Here is a 24,061-nt window from a genome sequence, read left to right on the forward strand (position 1 = left end):
TTCGGCTTCCTCTCAGAGTGAGGCAGTCTCTCACTTGGTGGCTACGGCCAGCGTCAGTTCTCCAAGGGAGGTCCTTCCTTCCGCCTCAGTGGCAAATCATCACCACCGATGCGAGCCTTCTAGGATGGGGAGCCGTGTTCCATCAGAAAGCGGCCCAGGGCCGCTGGAAGCCACAGGAGTCTCTCCTTCCAATCAATCTTTTGGAGATCAGGGCGATTTTCCTGGCCCTTCTTCACTGGCAGCCCCTTCTCTCCGGCAAGCCGGTCCGTATTCAGTCGTACAACGCCACGGCCGTGGCGTACATAAACCATCAGGGGGGCACGCGCAGCAAACAGGTAATGTCAGAAGTGGCCAAGATATTCCGCTGGGCAGAACGTTACGTTCCGACAATCTCCGCCGTCCATATTCAAGGGGTGGAAAATTGGGCAGCCGACTTTCTGAGTCGCCAGGGCCTAGCGTCCGGCGAATGGTCCCTGCACCCCGCGGTTTTCTCTCAGATATGCGACAGTTGGGGCACCCCGGATGTCGATCTCATGGCATCTCGGATGAACCACAAGGTGCCGCAGTTCGTAGCCAGGTCCAGGGACCCTCTAGCCGTCGCATGCGACGCACTGGTGACTCCGTGGTCCCAGTTTCAACTTCCGTATCTGTTCCTGCCTCTGGCATTGATCCCTCGGGTGGTCAAAAAGATAAAATCGGAAGGCGTACCAGTGATTCTAGTCACTCCAGATTGGCCAAGACGGCCTTGGTACGCGGAACTGGTCAACATGCTCGCGGACGTTCCCTGGAGGCTTCCGGACCGTCCAGACCTTCTCTCGCAAGGCCCCCTTTACCACGAGAATTCTCAGTCTCTGAGTTTGACAGCATGGCCATTGAGACCGCAATTCTAAAGGAATCAGGTCTGTCCAGTCAGGTTATTCAAACTATGATCAGAGCCAGGAAACCAGCCTCTTCCCGCATTTACTATAGGTACTGGAAGGCTTTTTTCCGTTGGTGCGATGATAAGAGTCTTCCCAATGTCTTTTTCTATCCCGTCTATCCTAGGGTTTCTTCAAGCTGGGTTAGACGCGGGTCTGTCCCTCAGTACGCTCAAGGGCCAGGTTTCCGCTCTCTCTATCCTCTTCCAAAGAGAGCTAGCTTCTCTACCACAGGTCAAGACCTTTCTACAAGGGGTTTCCCACGTGGCTCCCCCTCATCATTCGCCAATAGACCCGTGGGATCTCAACCTCGTCCTTGGCGCGCTCCAGAAGGCGCCGTTCGAGCCTCTCCAGGACATTCCTTTGTCCCTTCTCTCTTGGAAGGTCACCTTTTTGATCGCCATTTCCTCCATCAGAAGAGTTTCTGAATTGGCGGCCTTGTCATGTCGTTCCCCTTACCTCGTTCTCCATCAGGACAAAGCCGTCCTCAGGCCCGTTCCTTCTTTTCTTCCAAAGGTGGTTTCCGCTTTCCATATCAATGAGGATATCGTCCTTCCTTCTTTTTGTCCGGCTCCATCTCATCCTCTTGAGAAGTCTCTCCACAAACTGGACGTAGTTAGAGCCCTGCGTGTCTATCTTGCCAGGACCTCTTCCTTTCGTCTGTCCGATTCCTTGCTGATCATCTCTGAAGGTCGCCAGAAGGGCCTTCCGGCTTCCAAATCCACGATCGCTCGCTGGATTCGTTCTACCATTCTGGAAGCGTATCGTCTTCAGGAAAAGCGGCCCCCTCTGGGAGTAAGAGCTCATTCCACCCGGGCTGTGGCGGCTTCGTGGGCTGCTCGTCACCAGGCCTCGGCCATGCAAATTTGCAAGGCTGCAACCTGGTCATCTTTGCACACCTTCACGAGGTTCTACAGGGTTCATACCCAGGCCTCGTCTGATGCTGTGGTTGGTAGGAAGGTTCTGCAGGCGGCGGTGGCTCACCGGCCGACCTGAGCCTTTCGGTTACTTTCGTTCCTTTTTGCTGTTCCCACCCTTGGGACTGCTTTGGGACGTCCCATGGTATTCTGTGTCCCCCAATAAGGCGATAAAGAAAGATGGATTTTTGGTTCTTACCGTAAAATCTCTTTCTTGGAGCCTTCATTGGGGGACACAGCACCCTCCCTGTTTAAATTGTACCGTGTTGGGTCTTAGAGTCCCTTGTTGGGTTGGTACATATGGTTCGAGTTTTTCTCGTTGCTTCTCCTACTGCTTTTTCACCAACTGAGGTGCTTGGTGCCTGTCGGTGGGTGTATACTGCCGGGGAGGAGCTAAGTTTCTTGTTTTTGCATAGTGTCAGCCTCCTAGCAGCAGCAGCATACACCCATGGTATTCTGTGTCCCCCAATGAAGGCTCCAAGAAAGAGATTTTACGGTAAGAACCAAAATCCATCTTTTCTTATTGGAGATAATTGCTAATATTATTACTACATATTGGGATGGGATCTTGAAGATGGGAATACCCCTTCAAGGCTGTGATGAGCATTTTTGCTATTGAGGCTTTTCACTGATTTCTTTACCATTGGGCAGTGAGAAAATGCAAATTGACATTTTGTTACAAAAAGTAGATTTAGATCAAAATGTTTCATCTTTACAATGGCTAATAAGAGAAAAAGTACCTTGTAATTTATTATTTCTCCCCAATACGGCAATAGCCTATATGTGGTCATACACCTCTGTTTGGCCATTTGGCAGGGCCCAGAAGAAAAACAATTCCACTTGGAATTTCTTGAAAACAGTGGAAATCTCCAAAAAGTGACCTTTATTTTACAAAATACCCCTCTTTAGAAATGTGACCCCCACAGTAGTATTCCAGAAATTGGCACGCAGAGTATTTGAGAGTGAAAATTGTAAATATACCATTTTATTGGCTAATAGATTGTGCCCAACTTGTCCTTTTAGAGATACACATCCTTTTAATTATGAAAGGGATCGTTGAGAACTTAATAATTGATTACCTGTTTGTAGGGTAGATCCTCAATATGGGGGGATATGACACCCTCATTAATCAGCTGAATGCTGCATCTGCAGAAAAGCGATGTGTGGGCAGAAAACCGGTGCAGCACCGCACATGTCCTAGTGGCCGCTGACAAATACTGCAGGGTATTAGTTTAAATGAGAAATAAAGAGCAGTACTCAGCAGAGACCACTACGCAATACACAGGGCTACTGGGTTCTGACTATATATCAGTTTGTAGCAGTTGCTGGATAGGTCATCAGTTGTCAAGTTCTGGATAACCCCTTTAATTGGGTTCTCCCCTCTGCAACAATGCCGTATATGTTGGTGTTGACTGTAGTTTGGGCACACATTTGGCTTTTAGGACTTGGATTTTGCTGGATTGTTTCTTTGGGGAGCCATGCCGCTTTTCCAGAGACTTTAAGCCAGGGCTCCTCAAACTTTTTAAACAGGGGCCAGTTCACTGTCCCTCAGACCGTTGGAGGGCCGGAATATACACTGCTCAAAAAAATAAAGGGAACACTTAAACAACAGAATATAACTCCAAGTAAATCAAACTTCTGTGAAATCAAGCTGTCCATTTAGGAAGCAACACTGATCGACAATCCATTTCACATGCTGTTGTGCAAATGGAATAGACAACAGATGGAAATTATTGGCAATTATCAAGACGCCCTCAATAAAGGAGTGGTTCTGCAGGTGGGGACCACAGACCACATCTCAGTACCAATGCTATCTGGCTGATGTTTTGGTCACTTTTGAATGTTGGTTGTGCTTTCACACTCGTGGTAGCATGAGACGGACTCTACAACCCACACAAGTGGCTCAGGTAGTGCAGCTCATCCAAGATGGCACATCAATGCGAGCTGTGGCAAGAAGGTTTGCTGTGTCTGTCAGCGTAGTGTCCAGAGGCTGGAGGTGCTACCAGGAGACAGGCCAGTACACCAGGAGACGTGGAGGAAGGCCGTAGGAGGGCAACAACACAGCAACAGGACTGCTACCTCAACCTTTGTGCAAGGAGCAAGAGGAGGAGCACTGCCAGAGCCCTGCAAAATGACCTCCAGCAGGCCACAAATGTGCATGTGTCTGTGCAAATGGTTAGAAACCGACTCCATGAGGATGGTCTGAGTGCCCAACATCCACAGATGGGGGTTGTGCTCACAGCCCAACACCGTGCTAGAAGAAGACAGTCGAGCGGGCGCCTCTTCAGAGCAGTGGGGACATGGGTGGGTACTGGTGTAATAATAAATATATATTATTTATTTATATAGCACCATTGATTCCATGGTGCTGTACATGAGAGAGATATATATATATATATATATATATATATATATATATATATATCGCTATTATTACATTACACCAGTACCGTCGTCTTCTGGCACAGGTGGCGTGACGTCATCAGGCTTCATACGGAGGGCTGCAAGTCTTCCGGAGTGGCAGCACCATCGCCTTTCCTCGCCGCCTCTTCTTTCTGCCCACGATTACAGGGCCTGCCGGCATTGAGCTGTAGTGAAGTTCAAAGTCAGCCGGGCCCAGCAGCCGGTGTAGCTGAGGTAGAAGGAACAGCTGCTTGAGACCCCTTGAGATGGGCTGGATAAACGTCCTTGGTGGGCCGCATGTGGCCCGCGGGCCATAGTTTGAGGACAACTGCTTTAAGCTACCAATAACAAGGAAGTGATCTGAATGAGAGCTTGTTTTTTGCTATAAGTTGAATTTTTTTATTGCCGTTATTTTGGGATACAAAACATTTAGCTTTTTTTAAGAATTTTTGCAGAACAAATAAACAGAAATTTTCAGGAATTGTGTACTGCGGTTTTTTGTGTTTTTTTTGCTTTGTTTTACAAATTACAGCAGCACCAGATTTAAATATTTTTCTTTTTATGTTGTGCCACTTTTGCACAATAAAGCCCTTTATTATGAAAGTTACTGTTTTTATTAATTTTTTTTATTTTCTCATATTCTAAGATAATTTTAATTTTCAGTCACAAGAGTGGCATGGGGGTTTGGTTTTTGTGGGATGAGTTAAATTTTTCTTGATACCAATTTGCACTACGTTACATTTTTTAATCCATTTTTCAAACTTTTTTTTTTTTTCAAGACAGAATGAACAAGAAACATTTATTCAGAAATTGTTGTTATTTATGTTTGACATTCTCCGTGCGGTAAAAGTGATAAGACAGTCAGTGAGATTACAGTGATACCACATTTATATAGGTTCATGTTTTGCTACTTCTGAACTCAAATCTTTTTTTTTTTTTTTTTTTCTACAAAATATTATTTGTTTTCCATTGCCATACTGTGATGACTATAACTTATTTTATTTTCTCATATGAGGGCCTGTTTTTTGATGGATGAGTTGATATTTTCAATAAAACATTTTTTTATACATACATGGCTTTTTGATGACTTTTTTTTTACTCTAATTTTGGTGTAAATATGATGAAAAAGCTACATTTTTGAACACGATAGAGGAAAACCATTATATGCCAATTACAAGGGTTAAATAATGTGACCATTTCATTTCTCGGGTCTTCTATTTTTCATCTACATCTTCAGTTCTTTATAAAACCAAATACAGCTTCCTACTTTAAAGAAATGCATTGTATCCATAATTTTTGGATGCTATATTAACTAACCATATGTGATTATTTTTTTTTTATTTTTTATGGGTGAGTCTCATCTGAAAAATGGAAGAGCAAAATGGCTGCATAGTTTTGTTTTTTTTTTTGTTTTTTTCTTTTTTGATACTCACACATTTGCTTTGTGAGAATGAAACTTCTATGAAGAGCCTTAATGCACTCTGACCAAAAATACAGTAGTGTGAGCATAAGCCTTACCCTGACAGGAGGCCTGTTAGACCCTGCTTAATGCAGGATCTAACAGGCCACTATAGCTGACACGTGCAGAGGACATTGGTTGGTCGGGGGTTAGCATAGCAAACGTTGGTTTTCTGTGATTGGATCTTGAAGAGCGCGATTGAGCGAAAGAGAACCACCTCCCTCTTACAACCATCTAGATGCCACAGTTGCTAGTGACTATGGCATCAAAAGGGTTAAGCTTCCATAATCAATGTTGCCACTGATAGCAGCAACTGCAGCAGGGTGTGAGTTATAACATACTGCTGATGGCATCGGCTCTGCTCACTTGATCAGTGCACCATACAGAACGGAGCTTTGTCCGCTGCACTGTACATGTACATAAATATACAGTCACATTGTAATGTATTGTTTCTTTACAGAGCATACATAGTCTCTCCATCATCTGTTCTGCTTTGCCCTAAAATAACACCTTTCTATCTTTCAGATGCTGTTTACACCCTGTCATCATTTGGATTGACAGAATTTTAAGTAGATTAGACCAATTTCAATCAATTGGTTAGCCATTTACATACAACAGTTTAGCTTGAAATTGGTCTGATCAACCATAAATTGGCCAGATATCTGTGCTTGAAAAGGACCCCAATTTGAGCCCTCATTATCTAGTGATGAGCTGATTTTCTGATGACACATTGCCTTCTCAATAATTTGGTATATAGAGGTTTTCTATTTATTTTGCAGGTTGCTTTATTTGTCCAGCAGCTGCCAGGCTGTATGGAGCAAGCATCTGTCTTCAGAGAAGAGGTATGATCTTTCCCAATAAATCCTCATTTTATCTCCCACATATTTAGTGTGGAACTATACAAGGATATACGTCCATGGTATGTGGCTGCAGAAGGTCAGAAGAATGACTAAATTACGGTACTATATAAGAGAACTAAGAATGTTCCAATAAATAGGACACATTGAAGTCATTACAGTTTCTCCCTTATTACCTTTTAAGTCATTTAATCAATTACCAGGTTATACAGTAATAATCCTCAGTATAGCTTACCAGAGTCAAATTATCCTGGCAATAGTATAGGAAAGACTACTGCAGTCCATTGTTGTGGCTATGGTCGACCTGCAAATCCATTCAGCACCCATCTATCTACTGTTCCTCTGCAACACAATTACGGCACTGCGATAGATTTTTACGGCTGTCGGGGGCCTACTGAAGCCATAGTACTGGTTAGAAGTTTAGACACCACCTGTACATAAAATGGTTTTTCTTGCTTTTATTGAAATGTGAACATTGTAGATTCATTCTGCAGGGAAAAAAAAACTCTAGCAGCTTCATCAGGTGGTCACCTGGAATGGCTTCCATTGAACAGGTGTGTCGGTTCCATTTTTTGCTGTGCTCTATTCCACAAACACTTTGTGGTTTTGCTGCCTTCAGTATGAATCTACAATGTGCACATTCCAATAAGTAAGGAAAACCATTGCATGAAGAGGTGTGTCCAAACTTCTGAGCGGTACTGTTACCCAGGAGGGCCCCACTGCTGACACACAGGCATAAAAAAGCTAGACTGCAGTTTGCCAAAATGTACGTGAGTAAGCCAAAATCCTTCTGGGAAAGCGTCTTATGGATAGATGAGACCAAGATAGAGCTGTTTGGTAAAGCAAATCGTTCTACTGTTTACTGAAAATGGAATGAGGCTGACAAAGAAAAGAACAAAGTACCTACAATTAAATATAGCGGAGGTTCAAAGATGGATTCCTTGGCTGTGTGCAAGGCATCATGAAATCTGAAGATTAACAAAGGATTTTGGGTCACAATGTAGTACTTAGTGTCAAAAAGCTGGGTTTGTGCCCTAGGTCATGGGTCTTCCAGCAGGACAATGACCCCAAATATACTTCAAGAAACACTGAGAAATGGATGAAAACAAAGCACTGGAGAGCTCTGGAGTGGGCAGCAATGAGTCCAGATCTAAACCCCATTAAACACCTATGGCGGGTTGGGAGAAGGCACCCTTCAAATATGAGAGACCTGGAGCAATTTGCTAAAGAAAAGTGGTCTGAAATTTTTTCTCAGGTTTTTTTTTTTCTTGTGCTGTTCCAATACACACAAAGGAAATAAACATGTGTATGATAAAACATGTGTAATTGTAAATATATTTTTTTGAGAATTACATTGTCTGGAACCATTTCAAACATGCCAACACTTTTGGCCATGACTATGTATGTACTGTACGTACACACTTGGTCAAAATTGTTGGTACCCCTCGTTTAATGACAGAAAAACCCACAATGGTCACAGAAATAACTTGAATCTGACAAAAGTAATAAATCAAAAATCAATAAAAGTGAACAAATGAAAGTCAGACATTGCTTTTCATCCATGCTTCCACAGAATTTAAAAAAAAAAAACAAACTCATTAAATAGGCCTGGACAGAAATGACGGTATCCTTAGCTTAATAGTTTCTGAAACATGCCACCTGGAAAAGGCAACCTTCAAACACGAGACAACTGGAGCAGTTTGCTCTTGAGGAGTGGGCCAAAATACCTGTCGAGAGGTGCAGAAGTCTCATTGACAGTTACAGGAAAGGTTTCATTGCAGTGATTGCCTCAAAAGGTTGTGAAAGAAAATTAAGTTAAGGGTACCATGATTTCTGTCCAGGCCTATTTCATGAGTTTTATTTTTTTTTAAATTCTGTGGAAGCATGGTTGAAAAGCAATGTCTGACTTTCATTTGTTCATTTTCATAGATGTTTTATTTATTATTACTTTTGTCAGATTCAGGTTATTTCTGTGACCATTATGGGTTTTTCTGTCATTAAACGAAGGGTACCAACAATTTTGACCACGTGTGTATGTATGTGTGTGTGTGTATATATCTGTTTAGTGAATTCTCCAGGTAGTTGCTAATATGTGTAGTTTTTATTTTAAGGTTTAAGGTAGATTTAAAGGGCTATTCCCATCTCCTTGATCTTCTCCCAATATGTGATAGGTGTAATAATGATAGCAAATACCTCCAGTTAGAAATGCAGTATAGTTTGTCTGATTCTCTTTTTCATTTTTCCCATGTGCAGGGCATTTTAGTAGCTTAGATATCGATGGTTACGGCCACTGACATAGTGACAGTTGCTAATGGTTGTAACTGTGGTTGCTTAAGCACAGCAAGGCCCTGCACAAGGGTGTAAGCAACATAGCAAATCAGAAGAACTATACTACATTTCTAATTGGAGGTACTTGCTAATATTATTATTACACCTACTGCACATAGGATATGGGAATACCCCTTTATGTCCATCAAGTTCAGCCTATAGCCTAACATGTTGATCTATAGGTAGGCAAAAATCTCCATGGGGCAGATGCCACATATTAGGGAAAAATTCTTCCCAACGCCACATACAGCAATAAGACCAGTTTCATTGATCCACGTCCCATCTCAGAATAGTACCCATAACCTGTAATATATTTTCTCCTACGCCTCATTGGGGACACAGGACAGTGGGTGTTGTGCTGCTTGCCACTAGGAGGACACTAAGTGATCACAGAAAAAATTAACTCCTCCTCTGCAGTATACACCCTCCACTGGCTGAGATTGACCCAGTTCTTGCTTAGTGTCTGTAGGAGGCACTTGGGTCTGGCTTCAAACCCCAACGTTTTTATATTCAATTTTTCATTTTTTTCTGTTAATTTTTATTTTTTACTTAACGGAGTGAAGGGGGGCGACGGATCCCTTTCAAGGGTCCATTCTCCCCCGAACCACCAACAGGCGAGAACGCAGAGTATACCTCCCCGTACTCTCTCCTGCGACGATTGGGGCATGCCTGACTCTCTGGGTTGAGTGTTCCTTCACGGTCCTGATCTCCCCACAGTGATACAGGGCGAGCACTTAGAGCGCAAAAATCTCACGGCGCAAAGGCCCCCACCTGATGGCGTCCTTCAGCCCCATAGCCTCTCCATCCCCCTCTCTATAGGGAGGATGGATTGAGGCATATACCTTTAAGAACAGCTCCGGCTCTGCTGCATCACCCGGGAGGATGAGATGAGAGCTGTCCCGAACAGCGCACCCCTGCAGTGGAGGTACCGGGTTGGGTTCTAGTCCCTGGGAGGAAGCACTGGCCTGGTGCCAGCGGCAGTCCATCGGTGCCCCTCGCAGTCCCCGTGTTTTCTTTCAGTCGGCGCTCAGCGCTGGCAGGCCCAAGAAATTTAGCCCCCGGCTTTTTAGCCGCACTAGGCCGCAATTTACATGGCGCCTCCCGCCGCTGGGACCGCCGCCGCCCACGTCCCTGGCGCTTCTCGCCCTGAACGATAAGCGGCCTGCTAGTCTCGGGGGCCATATTTTTCTTCAGCAGCCTGCTCTGTGGGGGCACACTGACTGACAGCGCCAAGCGACGCTGCAGGAACACCAACTTCTCTCCGGGGGACACAGCACAGGACCTTGGGTAAGCTGCATCTGCCTCAGGAAGAAAGCTTAACCCCTTCTCTGCACAATTATATGCTTTTCTCTGCAGCCCAGACTCTGCCTTTAACCCTTTGGGGGCACTATGTCTCAATCTAAGGAGACCAAAAAGGCTAACAAAAACACTGTTTTTTTACCTTTTGTGCCACTTGCAATACTGCCTTGCCCAGTGCTCACACTGCTTCATTATGCACGGATTGCAACCCGGCCTTTGCTCAAACGCCATCCGCCGCCATTGTTCCCACTGAGTTTAGTCCCCCTGAGTGGGCTGCATCCCTGTCACAGTCTGTGGAGTCCCTAACCAAGGCAATAGACTCCCTCCGGGACTCCTCTTTAAGTCAGGACGTCTCTTTGCCGACCGAGGAGGGTTCTGGCGATGGTCGGGAACCGTCCACCAGCAGGGGTCGTACTTGGTCAAGGGGTGGTCAGGTTTCTAGAAAAAGAACCCATGACGCGTCCCCCGTTCACGCTCCGGCATCTGCAAGTTCTGTCTCTCGTTCTCCCTCTCCTGACGTTCGCAGCGAACATGACTCAGAGTCTGACACGTCATTAACTCAGGACCCCCCGAATGACCAAGAAACGCTTAATTCTCTTATAGAGTCGGTCAACAAGATTCTGAGGCTGGACGAGGAAAATATTTCCGCTCCGGAACACGTTGTGTCCTTTAAGAAGACTAAACGTGTACACAAAGTATTTGCCAGCCATCCTGAGTTTAAGGGCATTGTCCAGAGACATAGGGATCTGCCAGATAACCGATTCTCAGGTCAAAAGCCTAGTGAGTCTAAATATCCTTTTGCTCCAGATCTAATGAAGGATTGGCTACAGTCCCCTTCAGTGGATCCTCCTATATCGCGTCTTGCTTCCAAAACGCTCCTATCCGTATCTGACGGTTCTTCAGTCAAAATCCCCACTGACCGTCAAATTGACTGCCTTGCTCGCTCAGTCTTTGAGGCTTCCAGAGCGGTGCTCTTTCCATCTTTCTTTCGCAGTGGACTTGGGTGGCTAAGGCTATGGCTGCTTGGGCAGAGGTATTAGTCACAGCCATCCAGGATAGCAATCTTTCCCTGGAGGCAGACCAGCCTCGCCAGTCAGATAGCTCATGCAGGAGACTTTCAAGTTAACGCTTCTTTAGATGCTGCCAATTGCGCTGCACAGGCAGCTGCAAATGCAATTTCCATTAGAAGGGCCCTATGGCTCTGCGACTGGCAGACAGATTCCGCTTCCAAGAGAGATAATTATCTTCTCTGCCTTAAACTGGTCGCCTATTTGGAGAAAGAGACTGGATCAGCTCATTTCTGACGCTGCCGGAGGGAAGAGTAAATTCCTTCCCCAACAAAGGCCTATCTGGCCGTTTCGGACTCAACGACCGACTCGGTTTTCGGTCATTTCGCAACAATTCCAGTTAGTACTCCACAACCTTCTCTTCTGGATCAGGTCGGTCCCCGTGTGGAGACAGAGGTTCCCACGTCTCATACAGACCTAATCGCGCCTGGAAACCCAGGCCAAGAGCGTCTGGAACTAAGGGAGCCAGATCCCATAGATCCTCTACACAATGACTCATTGCGGTATCCGGCGGACACTGACAAAGGGACGGAGTCATTATGTTGGTCCCTCAAGACGAAAGGTTCAAGGGTTTTTATTCAAACCTATTTGTGGTTCCGAAATAGGACGGGATGATGAGGCCCATTCTGGACCTCAAGCTGTTGAACAGGTTTGTCAGGGTACGACGATTCAGAATGGAATCTCTGTTAAGTCGTCGCCCCCATGGAAAAAGACATCAAGGATGCTTACCGTCACATCCCAATCTTTCCGTCCCATCAACAGTTCCTACGCTTCGCAATTCGCGAGGAACATTTCCAGTTCGTTGCCTTGCCACCGCCCCCACAGTCTTCACCAAGGTCATGGCAGCTGTCATGGCCATTGTTCACACCCGAGGAGTGGGGGTACTTCCTTATCTGGATGACCTACTTATCAAGGGCCCATCCCTTTCAGCCTGCGAGGACTCCGTAGGTATCACGGTGAATACAAAATAAACTTTGAAAAGTCTTCTCCAGTACCGGCTCAGCAAATTTCCTTCTTGGGAATGATCCTGGACATTTCCCGCGGGTTGGTCATTCTTCCTCCAGAAAAGGCCTTGGCCTTACAACAGGGAGCACGGATCCTTTCCCTCCCGGTTCCTCACTCCATACGCTTCAGCATGGGGATTCTCGGAAAGATGGTAGCAGCGATAGAAGCGGTCCCGTTCGCACAGTTCCTTCTCCGCCCTTTGCTACATGCGCTGCTGTTGGCTTGGGACAATAACCCGTTCTCCCTAGACCGTTCTCCTCAGACAGACCCTCAGGTAGTGGACGCTGAAGTCCTCCCTGAACCAACGAAAGTCTTTTCTCACAGTACGTTGGCTGGTGGTGACCACCGATGCCAGTCTTCTTGGCTGGGGTGCATTTTTCCGCCACCACACGGCACGGGGTCGTTGGGGAGACGCGACTCTCAAATGGACCATCAACATCTTGGAGATACGAGCAATCAGGCTAGCCCTACTCTGTTTTCGCCATCTCCTCGCAGGTCACCCCATCAGGATCCAATCCGACAACGCCACGGCTGTGGCGTTTATCAACCGTCAGGGGGGTACCCGCAGCAGAACGGCCATGCACAAAGTGAGTCACATCCTCCGTTGGGCCGAGACCAATCATGCGGCCATCTCGGCAATCCACATCCCGGGTGAAGAGAATTGGGTGGCGGACTTTCTCAGTCGCCAGGGCCTCGCCTCGGAAGAGTGGTCTCTTCACCCGGAAGTTTTTCACCAGATTTTCCGTCGCTGGGGGACTCCGGATGTGGATCTCATGGCCTCAAGACTAAACAACAAGGTCCCCCCAGTTCATTGCCCGGTCACGTGATCCATGCGCCATTGGAGCAGACGCTCCAGTTCTGCTATCGGTTTCGACTCCCGAATATTTTTCCCCCTCTCCCTTTACTCTCAAAGGTCATCAAGAAAATCAGAGCAGAGGGGGTACCAGTGATCCTAGTCGCGCCGGACTGGCCGTGCCGGGTATGGTACGCGGAACTAGTTCAACTCGTCGCCGACGTTCCCTGGTGAGTACCAGATCGCATGGATCTACTTTCGCAGGGCCTGATTTACCACCAGAAATCCGGGGCCCTGTCTTTGACGGCGTGGCCATTGATTCCTGGATTTTAGCTTCAGCTGGATTCTCTCATGAAGTGATCTCCACCATGATTAGTGCTAGGAAGCCCGCGTCCATGCGCATTTATCATCGCACCTGGAGAACTTTCTTCTTGTGGTGCAAGGACCATGGACGATCTCCTCTGGTGTTCTCCATACCTTCCATATTGGAATTCCTGCAATCCGGATTAGAGCCGGGTCTCACGGTTAGCTCGCTCAAAGGTCAAGTGTCAGCCTTGTCTGTTTTATTCCATCGCAAGATCGCTACCAGATTACAGGTGAAGACGTTCATTCAGGTAGTTTCCCATGTGGCGCCTCCCTATAAAAGGCCGTTGGAATCATGGGCTCTTAACTTGGTCCTCGGAGTCTTACAGGAAGCCCCTTTCGAGCCACTGCAGGACGTTTCACTAACCTTTCTTTCTTGGAAGGTGGCTTTCCTAGTGGCGATTACGTCAATTAGACGAGTTTCGGTGTTGGCGGCCCTGTCCTGCCGACCTCCGTTTTTGAATTTTCATCAGGACAAGGCAGTTTTGAGGACGTCCCCGTCTTTTCTGCCAAAAGTTGTCGTCTTTTCATCTCAATGAGGAGATTGTTTTGCCTTCGTTCTGTCCGGCACCAGTCCATCGTATCGAGAAGGCTCTTCACACTCTGGATGTGGTTAGGGTTCTTAGACGGTACATCTCGCGGACGGCTCCCTTCCGCAAGTCGGATGCCCTGTACGTGCTTCCAGAGGGGCATAGGAAGGTTCTAGCCGCTTCTCAGGCCACACTAGCCAAATGGATTTGCCGGGCTATTCAGGAGTCCTACTGTGTCAGGGGCACACCTGTCTCAGCAGGGATTAAGACGCATCCTACTCAGTCAGTGGGCGCCTCTTGGGCCATTCGGCACCAGGCGTCAGCAGAACAGGTCTGCAAAGCTGTGACTTGGTCCAGCTTGCATTCTTTTACAAAACACTACCACATTCATTCTCAGGCCTCTGCAGATGCAGCACTTGGCAGGCACATTTTGCAGTACCACAGCTGTAAGCCAGTGGAACATGGGGTATTAGCAGTTGTGTTGCTCCCCACCGAGGGATTGCTTTTTTTTTTTTTAAATCAGATAAACTCTTATTTAACCAAATTCAACGTACAAAACAATAGAACAAAAATTGCAATGAGAACAACATTAACAATGGTCATTAGTTTCAGAAATTCCCCCCCTCCTCCCCATTACATACAAGAGCAGCAAATAATGCATGGTGTAACCTAAGTTCAGGGTCATCTTCTCTCCACCCAAGGTGTCCACAGTGTCTCAAATGTTCTTATGCCTTTTCTCTTAACGTAAATGGTTTTTTTCCATATTCACAATAGAGTCAGACTGTCTGAAAAATTCCCTCAACGTCGGCGGATGTTCATTTATCCAGTATCTTGCGATCAGTTTTCGCGCAATATATAATAATCTAGCTATTGCCACTTTATAGTTATTATGTACCTGGACCTCCTTCACATATCCCAGTATACACACCACAGGATCCCTCTCAATCCTACAACCATACGCTCCTCCTATGGCATTAAGCACCGCTGTCCAATATGGGTTCAGATTTGGACACTGCCATAACATGGAGAATTCCAGACCCCTCTATTTGGCACCGAGGACACTCAGAAGTCTGTCTCAGACCCGCTCTATACAGCCGCTCAGGAGTCCTATATACTCTACGGAGTACATATATCTGCGAGAGTCTGCCTGGTTCACTCAGCGATAATTGGGGTATATATTCCATAATCACTTCCCATTTATCTTCCTCTATCCTACCCAACTCCTCCCATTTCCCCTGTGCTCTAATATGATTATTTAAAAAAGTAGGCATTAGATCCTTATAAATGCCTGACACTACCCCTTTTGTTCCCCCCTCTGCACAGACATAATCAATCAATATACCCTTGTGAATCTCCATATTCATCTTCCTATTCTGCGTAACATAAGCATTCCTAAACTGCCCTTATTGAAATCTGCAGACCTCCGGTAGCCCCAGGGACTGCTTTAGGACGTCCCATGGTCCTGTGTCCCCCAATGAGGCGTAGGAGAAATAGAGATTTTTGTGTGTACTCACCGGAAAATCTTTTTCTCCAAGCCAATCATTGGGGGACACGGCACTCACCCTGTTAGCCTATTGGCTTGTTGTCTCGGTCTTAGGTTTTGACATAGTATATTGTTCCTTGTTTAATGCTGCTACTGCTTTGTCACCGAACTGGGTCAATCTCAGCCAGCGGAGGGTGTATACTACAGAGGAGGAGTTAATTTTTTCTGTGTTCACTTAGTGTCCTCCTAGTGGCAAGCAGCATAACACCCATGGTCCTGTGTCCCCCAATGATTGGATTGGAGAAAAGGATATTACGGTAAGTACACACAAAAATCCCTATTTTCAAGAAAGTTACCCAGTCACCCCTTAAATTTTAGTAGTGAATCACTCATTACATCATACGGCAGAGAGTGCCATAGTCTCACTGTTCTTACAGTAAAAAATCTGCGTCGGTAATTCTGATTAATCCTTATTTCCTCTAGCTGTAGAGGATGCCCCCTTGTCAGTGTGGCAGACCTAAGTGTTTTATAAACATCATTAAAAAGACCTCTGCACTGTTCTCTCCTATATATGTATGTTGTAATAAGATCGCCCCCTAAGCCTTGGTTTTTCCAGACTGAATAACCCCAAGTGTAATAACCTGTCTTGGTATTTCAGCTCCCCTATTCCCTTAATCTTGGTCGCTCTTCTCTGCCCTCGCTCTAGGCCAGCCATGTCCTTCTTATACCCCGGAGACTAAAATTGTACTGTGTATTCTAAGTGTAGCCATACTAGTGACTTGGATAAAGCAAAAACTATGTTCTCCTCATGAGCATCTGTGCCTCTTTTAATGCATCCCATTATACTATTTGCCTTGGCAGCAGCTGCCTGACACTGATCACTAAATTGTAGTTTTCCGTCCACCCATACACTTGAATATGTGAAATATGATCTAAGAAAAATATGAACATAACAGTAAAAATACTAACTTTTCTTTATATTGGCATTACAAAAAAAGCATCTAGAAGTTGTACAGAAATAAATATGTAAGAGAAAGCAAAATGAAAAAAAAAAAAAATGCAATTTGTCTCACAAAAACGAATCCTTATCGAGTCTCGTCGGTAAAAAAAATATTTCTCGTTCGCCTTATTGGGGGACACAGAGACCATGGGTGTATGCTGCTGCCACTAGGAGGCTGACACTATGCAAAAAAAGGTTAGCTCCTCCTCCGCAGTGTACACCCCACCGACCGGCAGGGATTTCCTCAGTTTAGCTTAGTGTCAGTAGGAGGTGGACACGGGTCTTTCATTAGACCCTTATCTACCTCGTCGTGCGTCGTTCCTTTACAGGTTCTACGGAGGGATACAGAGTGAACAGTCACATCTGTACTCCCACATGGAGTCTGCGAGTACGGCGTGTATTGCCACCCCGTATCCTTGCAGTTCTCCGCGACAGGACCAGCAGCCCAGACGGACGCCGACACCAAGACGTGCCAGCGACTCCAGGGGTCCTTGTCGCCAGTCTCCCACCCACTCGCCTACCAGAGCCTGTCGGTTGGAGGAGACACAGGAGCTCTTCAATCCAGGTAATGGATCGGGGATGGGTGAGTATGGCCTTTTTTATTTTACCTGGCTGGCCATTCCCGACGGACAGGGGGTCCTCTTCATTGGCACAGGGATGCGGGCGCTGCGGTTGTCCGCAGCCACCCTACGGGCACATCATCCTTATATTGCTGCCCTCCGCTCTTCCCCTTCCCTCCCCCCTTTCTGGGGACGGAGAGCACAGGGCCTCTCCCTTCCATGCTGGGAAGCGGCTTCCAGCAGCGGCTGCGTCCTTGTCCCAACCTCCGCGCCGACCCCCTGCTGACAGGCGGCCGCCGCAACTAATTTAGGCCCCGGCTTCTGTTCGGGCCTACCGCAGCGTCGCGGCCACGCCTCCCGCCCCTTTCTTCTAAGCGGGCTTTTCTCCCGCCCTCCCCCCGCCTTTCCTTCTCCTGCTCAGCCTGTTATGGCCAGAGGGCAGCGATTGGGTAACCCTGCGGCGAGCTCCGCCCTTCCCCTTCTCCTGGACGCTCGCTTCTCTACAGGCAGGCACCATCTTCACAGCCTGTCAGCCGGACGCACATCTCCGGATATCCAGCAGCCTGTGCTTTGGGGACACCGGTCCGTGAGTAGCTCTGCACTGCAGACTGACCCTTCTCCGCCTTCTGTCCCCCAACCTTCCGGCACTACCTCAGGTTTTCATTATGTCTAACTCGAAATCTGATCGTACCCGCTCTATGGCCCTCCCCTGCACCCTAGTCAAGTTCTTTGCATGTTCTTCGTGCAATCGCAAACTTCCCTCAGGTCAGTCCTCTCCCCTCTGTCTGGATTGTAGCAATCCAATTCAGTCGGACGCCGCCCAGGAGCCATCTACGGCCCCAGGTGAGAGTGAACCCCCCCATGCCTGGCTGGGCCTCCTCTCTATCTCAATCAGTGGCAGACCTCACCAAGGTGTCTCAATCCCTAGTTGCCGTTCTGGATAAGTTGCCCCTGGACACTTCGGCAGGGCCCAGCAGGTCCCAAGAGATTCCATCTGAGTCAGCCAGCGTTAGTCGCAAACGACCCAGGCGAGATCCCCAGCCGGAATCCTCTCCTAGCCCCATCTCACCGCATAGCCCGTCTCAGCAACCTCCCTCTCGGGCCTCCTCTCCCGAGTCAGGTGAAGTGTTTTCGGACAGGTCATCTGAGGGGATTTTAGAGCTGGATTCAGACCAGGATGCGAACATGAAGGTCACAGTGCAGAACCTCATTGCAGCGATCCATCATACCTTCGATATTGCTGAATCCCCTGTGAAATCCTCAGATCAGGAGGTTTCATTCAGACGGGCAGAAACTCCCTCCAGGGTATTTCCTTTCCATTCCGAGTTTGGAAAGATTTTTACCAGGGAAAGAGAAGATCCGACCAGACGCTTTCAAAGAGGGAAGCGTCTCAGCGTACTCTATCCGTTTGCTAAGGAGCTCACGGACAACTGGTCTGCTTCTCCCTCGGTGGATCCGCCCGTGTCCAGGCTTTCCAATAACACGGTTCTCCCGCTTTCAGGCGTGGCGTCCCTAAAAGATTCTAATGACAGGATTATAGAATCCCTGGCAAAGTCTGCTTTCGAAGCGGCTTCAGCGGCGGTATGTCCAATCTTTGCTTCATCCTGGGCAGCAAAAGCCATAGTGATGTGGGCAGACGACCTCCGTCAGGGCATCCTAGATAAGGCGCAACCGGAGCGTTTGGCCGATCTCGCCAATCAGATCTCCCATGCGGGGGACTATCTTCTTTCCGCTTCCTTGGATGCAGCATCCTGCGCAGTTCAGGCGTCAAGCAACGTAGTTGCAATTCGACGTACTATTTGGCTAAAGGCCTGGCAAGCGGACTTGTCTTCTAAAAAGTCCCTCACTAACCTGCCTTTTCAAGGGGTGCGCCTTTTTGGGTCCCAATTGGACCAGATTATTAAGGACGCCACCGGAGGCACGATTTCACTCCTCCCTCAGTCCAACCCTCGCAGACCTCCACTAAGGCGTCAGTTTCGACCCTTTCGGACTTTCCGCCGTTTCAATACGGCGGACAACTCCTCCAATCAACAGAGACCGCAGGCACGCCAGGATAGGAAGAAAGTTTCTTTCAGACCCACTCCTTCCTGGCGATCCCACTCTTCCCAGGGCAGACCGTCCAGATCTAGATCTGGACGGTCTACATCAGCATGACTATCGTCGGGCACCCGAGGGGCCCTTCCAATTGGGAGGTCGACTTCTTTTCTTCAGAGAAGTTTGGCTGGCCTCCGTAGAGGACGCTTGGGTCAGGGAGGTCGTATCCTCAGGATACAAGATAGAGTTCATCTCTCTTCCACGGGATCGTTTCTTCGAATCCCGGCCTCCAAAAGATCCAGCCTTGATCCCGGGGTTCTCTACGGCTATCGCCTCTCTTCTCAGTTCTGGAGTGATTGTGCCCGTTCCCGAATCGGAGCGCTTCACAGGGTTTTATTCGAACCTGTTTGTAGTGCCGAAAAAAGAAGGCACAGTTCGTCCCATCTTGGATCTCAAGCTGCTCAACAAGAGAGTCCGCCTTCGCCACTTCCGAATGGAGTCGCTTCGCTCGGTCATCGCTTCCATGGAGGAGCAGGAATTCATGTGCTCAATAGACATCCAAGATGCCTATTTACATGTTCCAATCTTCTCCGGACAGCAGAAGTTTCTGCGTTTTGCGATTCGGCAGCACCATTACCAATTCGTCGCACTGCCCTTCGGTCTCGCCACCGCTCCCAGAGTCTTCACGAAGATCATGGCTTCGTTGATGGCTTTGTTGAGAGTCAGAGGTCTCGCTCTTTTTCCGTACCTCGACGATATTCTGATCAAAGCTCCCTCATTTCAACAGGCTCACCAAGGTTTGTTAATCGTCCTGGACACTCTTTCCAATTTCGGGTGGATCGTCAACAGGAGAAAGTCCTGTCTGGTTCCTACCCAACGTTTGGTCTTTCTAGGCCTACTGTTCGACACTCGTCGGTCAAGGGTCTTTCTCCCTCAAGAGAAGATCCTTTCCCTGCAGCAGGAGGTACGATCGCTGCAGATCACACGATCCCCGTCCCTCCGTACAGCCATGAGGGTCCTGGGAAAGATGGTGACGGCGATAGAGGCGGTTCCCTTTGCCCAATTTCACACCAGACCTCTCCAGCAGGCCATTCTGTCTAGATGGAACAGGTCGCCTCTGTACCTGGATCACCCTGTCCATCTTTCATGCCGGATCAAGCGGTCTCTCAACTGGTGGTCGACGTCACCTCTCATCCTATCGGGTCGATCCTTCCTTCCCATTCACTGGCAGATAGTAACCACAGATGCCAGTCTCCTTGGCTGGGGTGCAGTGTTCCGCAACCACACTGTTCAGGGTCGATGGTCGGATCGGGAATCAGCACTACCGATCAACGTTCTAGAGATTCGAGCGATCCATCTGGCTCTCGTTCACTGGGAGAGGCTTCTCAAGGGACTGCCTGTTCGGGTTCAGACAGACAATGCCACAGCGGTGGCATATGTCAACCGCCAAGGGGGAACACGGAGTGTCTCAGCCCTGGCGGAGGTGTCCAAAATTCTTCTTTGGGCGAAGATTTCCGTTCCGACAATTTCCGCGGTCCACATCCCCGCCGTAGACAACTGGGCCGCCGATTTTCTCAGCCGCGAGAGTCTCGCGGCGGGACAGTGGTCCCTACATCCGGAGGCATTTCATCGGCTCTGCCTTCGGTGGGGAAACCCGGATGTAGATCTCATGTCGTCTCGCCTCAACAGGAAAGTCCCACAATTCGTGTCCAGGTCTCGGGACCCTCTGGCAGTGGGCGCCGACGCCCTGGCCGTTCCTTGGTCCCAGTTCGATCTTCCCTACCTGTTCCCTCCTCTGCCTCTTCTTCCCAAGCTGTTGAGGAAGATCAAGGCAGAAGGAATTCCAGTCATTCTCATCGCCCCGAATTGGCCCAGAAGGTCTTGGTTCGCGGACATTGTCAATCTTCTCGTGGACGCTCCCTGGAAGCTTCCGGACAGAGCAGATCTGCTGTCCCAAGGTCCGATTTGCCACCCCAATTCTCGGCCGCTCAATTTAACGGCGTGGCTGTTGAGACTGAGGTTTTGAAACGAGCTGGATTTTCCGACCAAGTAATTCAGACCATGATCCGAGCCAGAAAGCCATCATCTTCCAAGATCTTCTACCGTACTTGGAAGGCCTATTTCACTTGGTGTGAGACCAATGACATCGCGCCCATGTACTTTTCGCTCCCTTCAGTCCTAGCCTTTCTCCAGGCAGGATTGGAAGCGGGGCTTGCCCTCAGTTCCTTGAAGGGGCAAGTTTCAGCGCTGTCCATTTTCTTTCAGAGAACGTTGGCTTCCCGTCCTCAAGTCAAGACCTTTCTTCAGGGCGTGGCTCACACGGTTCCGCTGTACAGGGCGCCCGTGGATCCATGGGATCTTAATCTGGTTCTTGAGGTTCTGCAAGGTTCTCCCTTTGAACCTCTCAGGGAAGTTTCCCTTTCTCTTCTTTCTTGGAAGGTGGCCTTTCTGGTGGCCATCACCTCCGTCCGGCGCGTGTCGGAATTGGCAGCTTTTTCTTGCCGCTCTCCCTTTCTGGTGCTTCACCAGGATAAGGTAGTTCTGCGGCCTCCGCCCTCCTTCCTTCCGAAGGTGGTGTCCTCGTTTCACCTCAATGAGGATATCGTGCTACCGTCCTTCTGTCCGAGTCCAACTCATCCCCGAGAGCGGTCTTTGAACAAGCTGGACCTGGTTAGGACAATAAGAGTCTATCTGTCTAGGACGGCTTCCTTGCGAAAGACAGAGTCTCTTTTCATTATTCCAGATGGGGCGCGGAAAGGTCTCCCGGCGTCAAAGGCCACTATTGCTCGCTGGATCAGATCGGCAATTTTGGAAACCTACCGAGTTAAGCGTCGCGGAGCCCCTCCGGGGATCAGGGCCCACTCTACTCGGGCGGTGGGTGCCTCCTGGGCGGTACGCCACAGAGCTTCCACGCTGCAGCTTTGCAAAGCTGCAACATGGTCATCGGTTCACACGTTTGTGAAATTCTACAGAGTCCACACCTACGCTTCGGCGGACGCCAGCCTAGGTAGAAGGATTCTGCAGGCCGCGGTGGTGAGTCCGCTGGCCTGATGGAAGTTTGTTTCCCACCCCAGGGACTGCTTTTGGACATCCCATGGTCTCTGTGTCCCCCAATAAGGCGAACGAGAAAACAGGATTTTTGGGTTGCTTACCGTAAAATCTGTTTCTCGGAGCCTTCATTGGGGGACACAGCACCCTCCCATGTTCTACAGCTCCTGTTCTTACTTTGGTTGAATGGTTACAGTTGAGTTGTTTGTTCTGTTTTCAATCTATTCTGTTACTTCTCCTACTGCTTTCTCACTAACTGAGGAAATCCCTGCCGGTCGGTGGGGTGTACACTGCGGAGGAGGAGCTAACCTTTTTTTGCATAGTGTCAGCCTCCTAGTGGCAGCAGCATACACCCATGGTCTCTGTGTCCCCCGAGAAACAGATTTTACGGTAAGCAACCCAAAAATCCTGTTATGACTGCTGAAAAATGTGGAGGCAGAAATGAACACAATTGGTCAGATATTAGGAGCCTTTCACACCTGGTCATTAAGAGGTTAAAAAAATACATAGACCAGCATATTTTATATGTTTGTTTTTTCTTGACTGTGATAATATTCTCTTAAGCCATCTTCATGTTTTGTTTTTTTTTCCTTTATTCCCACAGCAAATAGATGGCGAGGCCTTCCTCCTGCTTACGCGAAAGGATTTGGTGAAGATATTGGGACTCAAATTGGGACCGGCACTAAAAATCTACAATTCCATTCTTATGTTCCACAGTTTGGATGAAAACTAGTGACAAAGTATTTAGAAAAAAAAAAAGTAACAAAGACAATGAGTAGTTAGTGTGAAGCTAGACTTATGTCGGTAACTGACATGCGGGGAAGGAGGGACATCTGGTATACATGAATACATGCATTTGGACAACTTTTGTTACAAAATGATCTCACCTTAGAGAATACGTGGACTGCCCTGAACTGGCATCAGCCGTGGGGTTTGGACTATTGGCTCTGTTTGCTCTATTGGTATGAAACCATCTTCATCAGTGTGCGGAGTCGGAGCCCTGTAACACTTAAGACCCTGACAAACTTGTTTCTGTGGTGCCTTAGTGCTTATATTCCTAGAGAGCTGTCTACTAGGGGTTAATGGTAGAAGATGACTTTTTCATTTTCTCATCAAAGAAGTAAAATGTTTTGTTGTCACCACTGTGCCTGTGTAAAGTTTTGTATTTGTCCTGTAAACTGAAGAATGAAGAGTTATCACGTACTAAAAAAAATGGGTTGTCTAACCCAAGTTGTAAATTCACTATAGATAGGCAGGGCGACCATTCAGGACCATTGTCTGTCAGCCAGGGAGTGGATCTGCTGCAAACATGGTCAGTTGCAGATGACAATATGCCATTTATTGTTCAGGGACCTTTCTAACAAAAAAGGGATTGGCAACAGTGTCGGTTTCAATCAAGCAGAAGCCAACACAATGTTGGGACCTCATTCACACATTGCAGATTTGATTAGTTCTCTGCATCCGTATTTTGAAGTTAAAATGAAAAGGGGATACGAAGAAAAGTAATTCTAAATCCATTTTAGTTTCCTTGTACTTGGGGGCCACCAGTACAGGACAAATACTGATGTAAAGGAGTAAGCAGCATTTTTTTTTCCTTTCACTGATCCTTGTGCTGCCGCCTCTGCTGTATCCATTGCTGCCTTCAAGCAGGAATGTTAAGCTGGGGTCACACTAGCATATAGCACTCGACTCTGTGTTTTTCTATGGGGCAGCTTACATCTGCTGTTATTTTCCGATTTGGCATGAGTGAACTTTGCAGCAAGATTCAGCTCACTTACAGGTCTATGGGTGAGTGTGAAACTTCAGACTGCACTCAGGTGTCATCCCAGTGCAGCCCGATATACGCCGAGAGGCTGATTCTAGCCTTTGATATATACAGCTGCAGTCTATTGATGCATTAAATGGCTGCTATTAGAGCTGATAATGTGCTGCAGCAGTCCACCTCATGTAGGAATTTTTTAGATTTTATGGAGACAATGTAGTGACCAAGAGGTATAA

The 24,061-nt window shown here is 47.7% G+C and overlaps 1 protein-coding gene across 2 annotated transcripts in view; it reads left to right on the top strand.

Annotated features, from left to right (window-relative positions):
* Positions 1 to 23,202, top strand: part of LOC141076150 (lethal(3)malignant brain tumor-like protein 4) — a 140,311-nt gene extending 117,109 nt beyond the window's left edge. For both annotated transcript variants that reach the window (XM_073563494.1, XM_073563485.1), the window contains exons 21-22: positions 6,476 to 6,538; positions 22,668 to 23,202. In XM_073563494.1, the coding sequence (XP_073419595.1) occupies positions 6,476 to 6,538; positions 22,668 to 22,796 (192 nt within the window). In that variant the 3' untranslated portion in view covers positions 22,797 to 23,202. The remainder of the gene's footprint in view (positions 1 to 6,475; positions 6,539 to 22,667) is intronic.
* Positions 23,203 to 24,061: the final 859 nt, after the last annotated feature.

This window comes from Dendrobates tinctorius, unplaced genomic scaffold (assembly GCF_039654945.1).
Source record: "Dendrobates tinctorius isolate UK_male_01 unplaced genomic scaffold, ASM3965494v1 ptg000015l, whole genome shotgun sequence".
Lineage (NCBI taxonomy): Eukaryota > Metazoa > Chordata > Amphibia > Anura > Dendrobatidae > Dendrobates > Dendrobates tinctorius.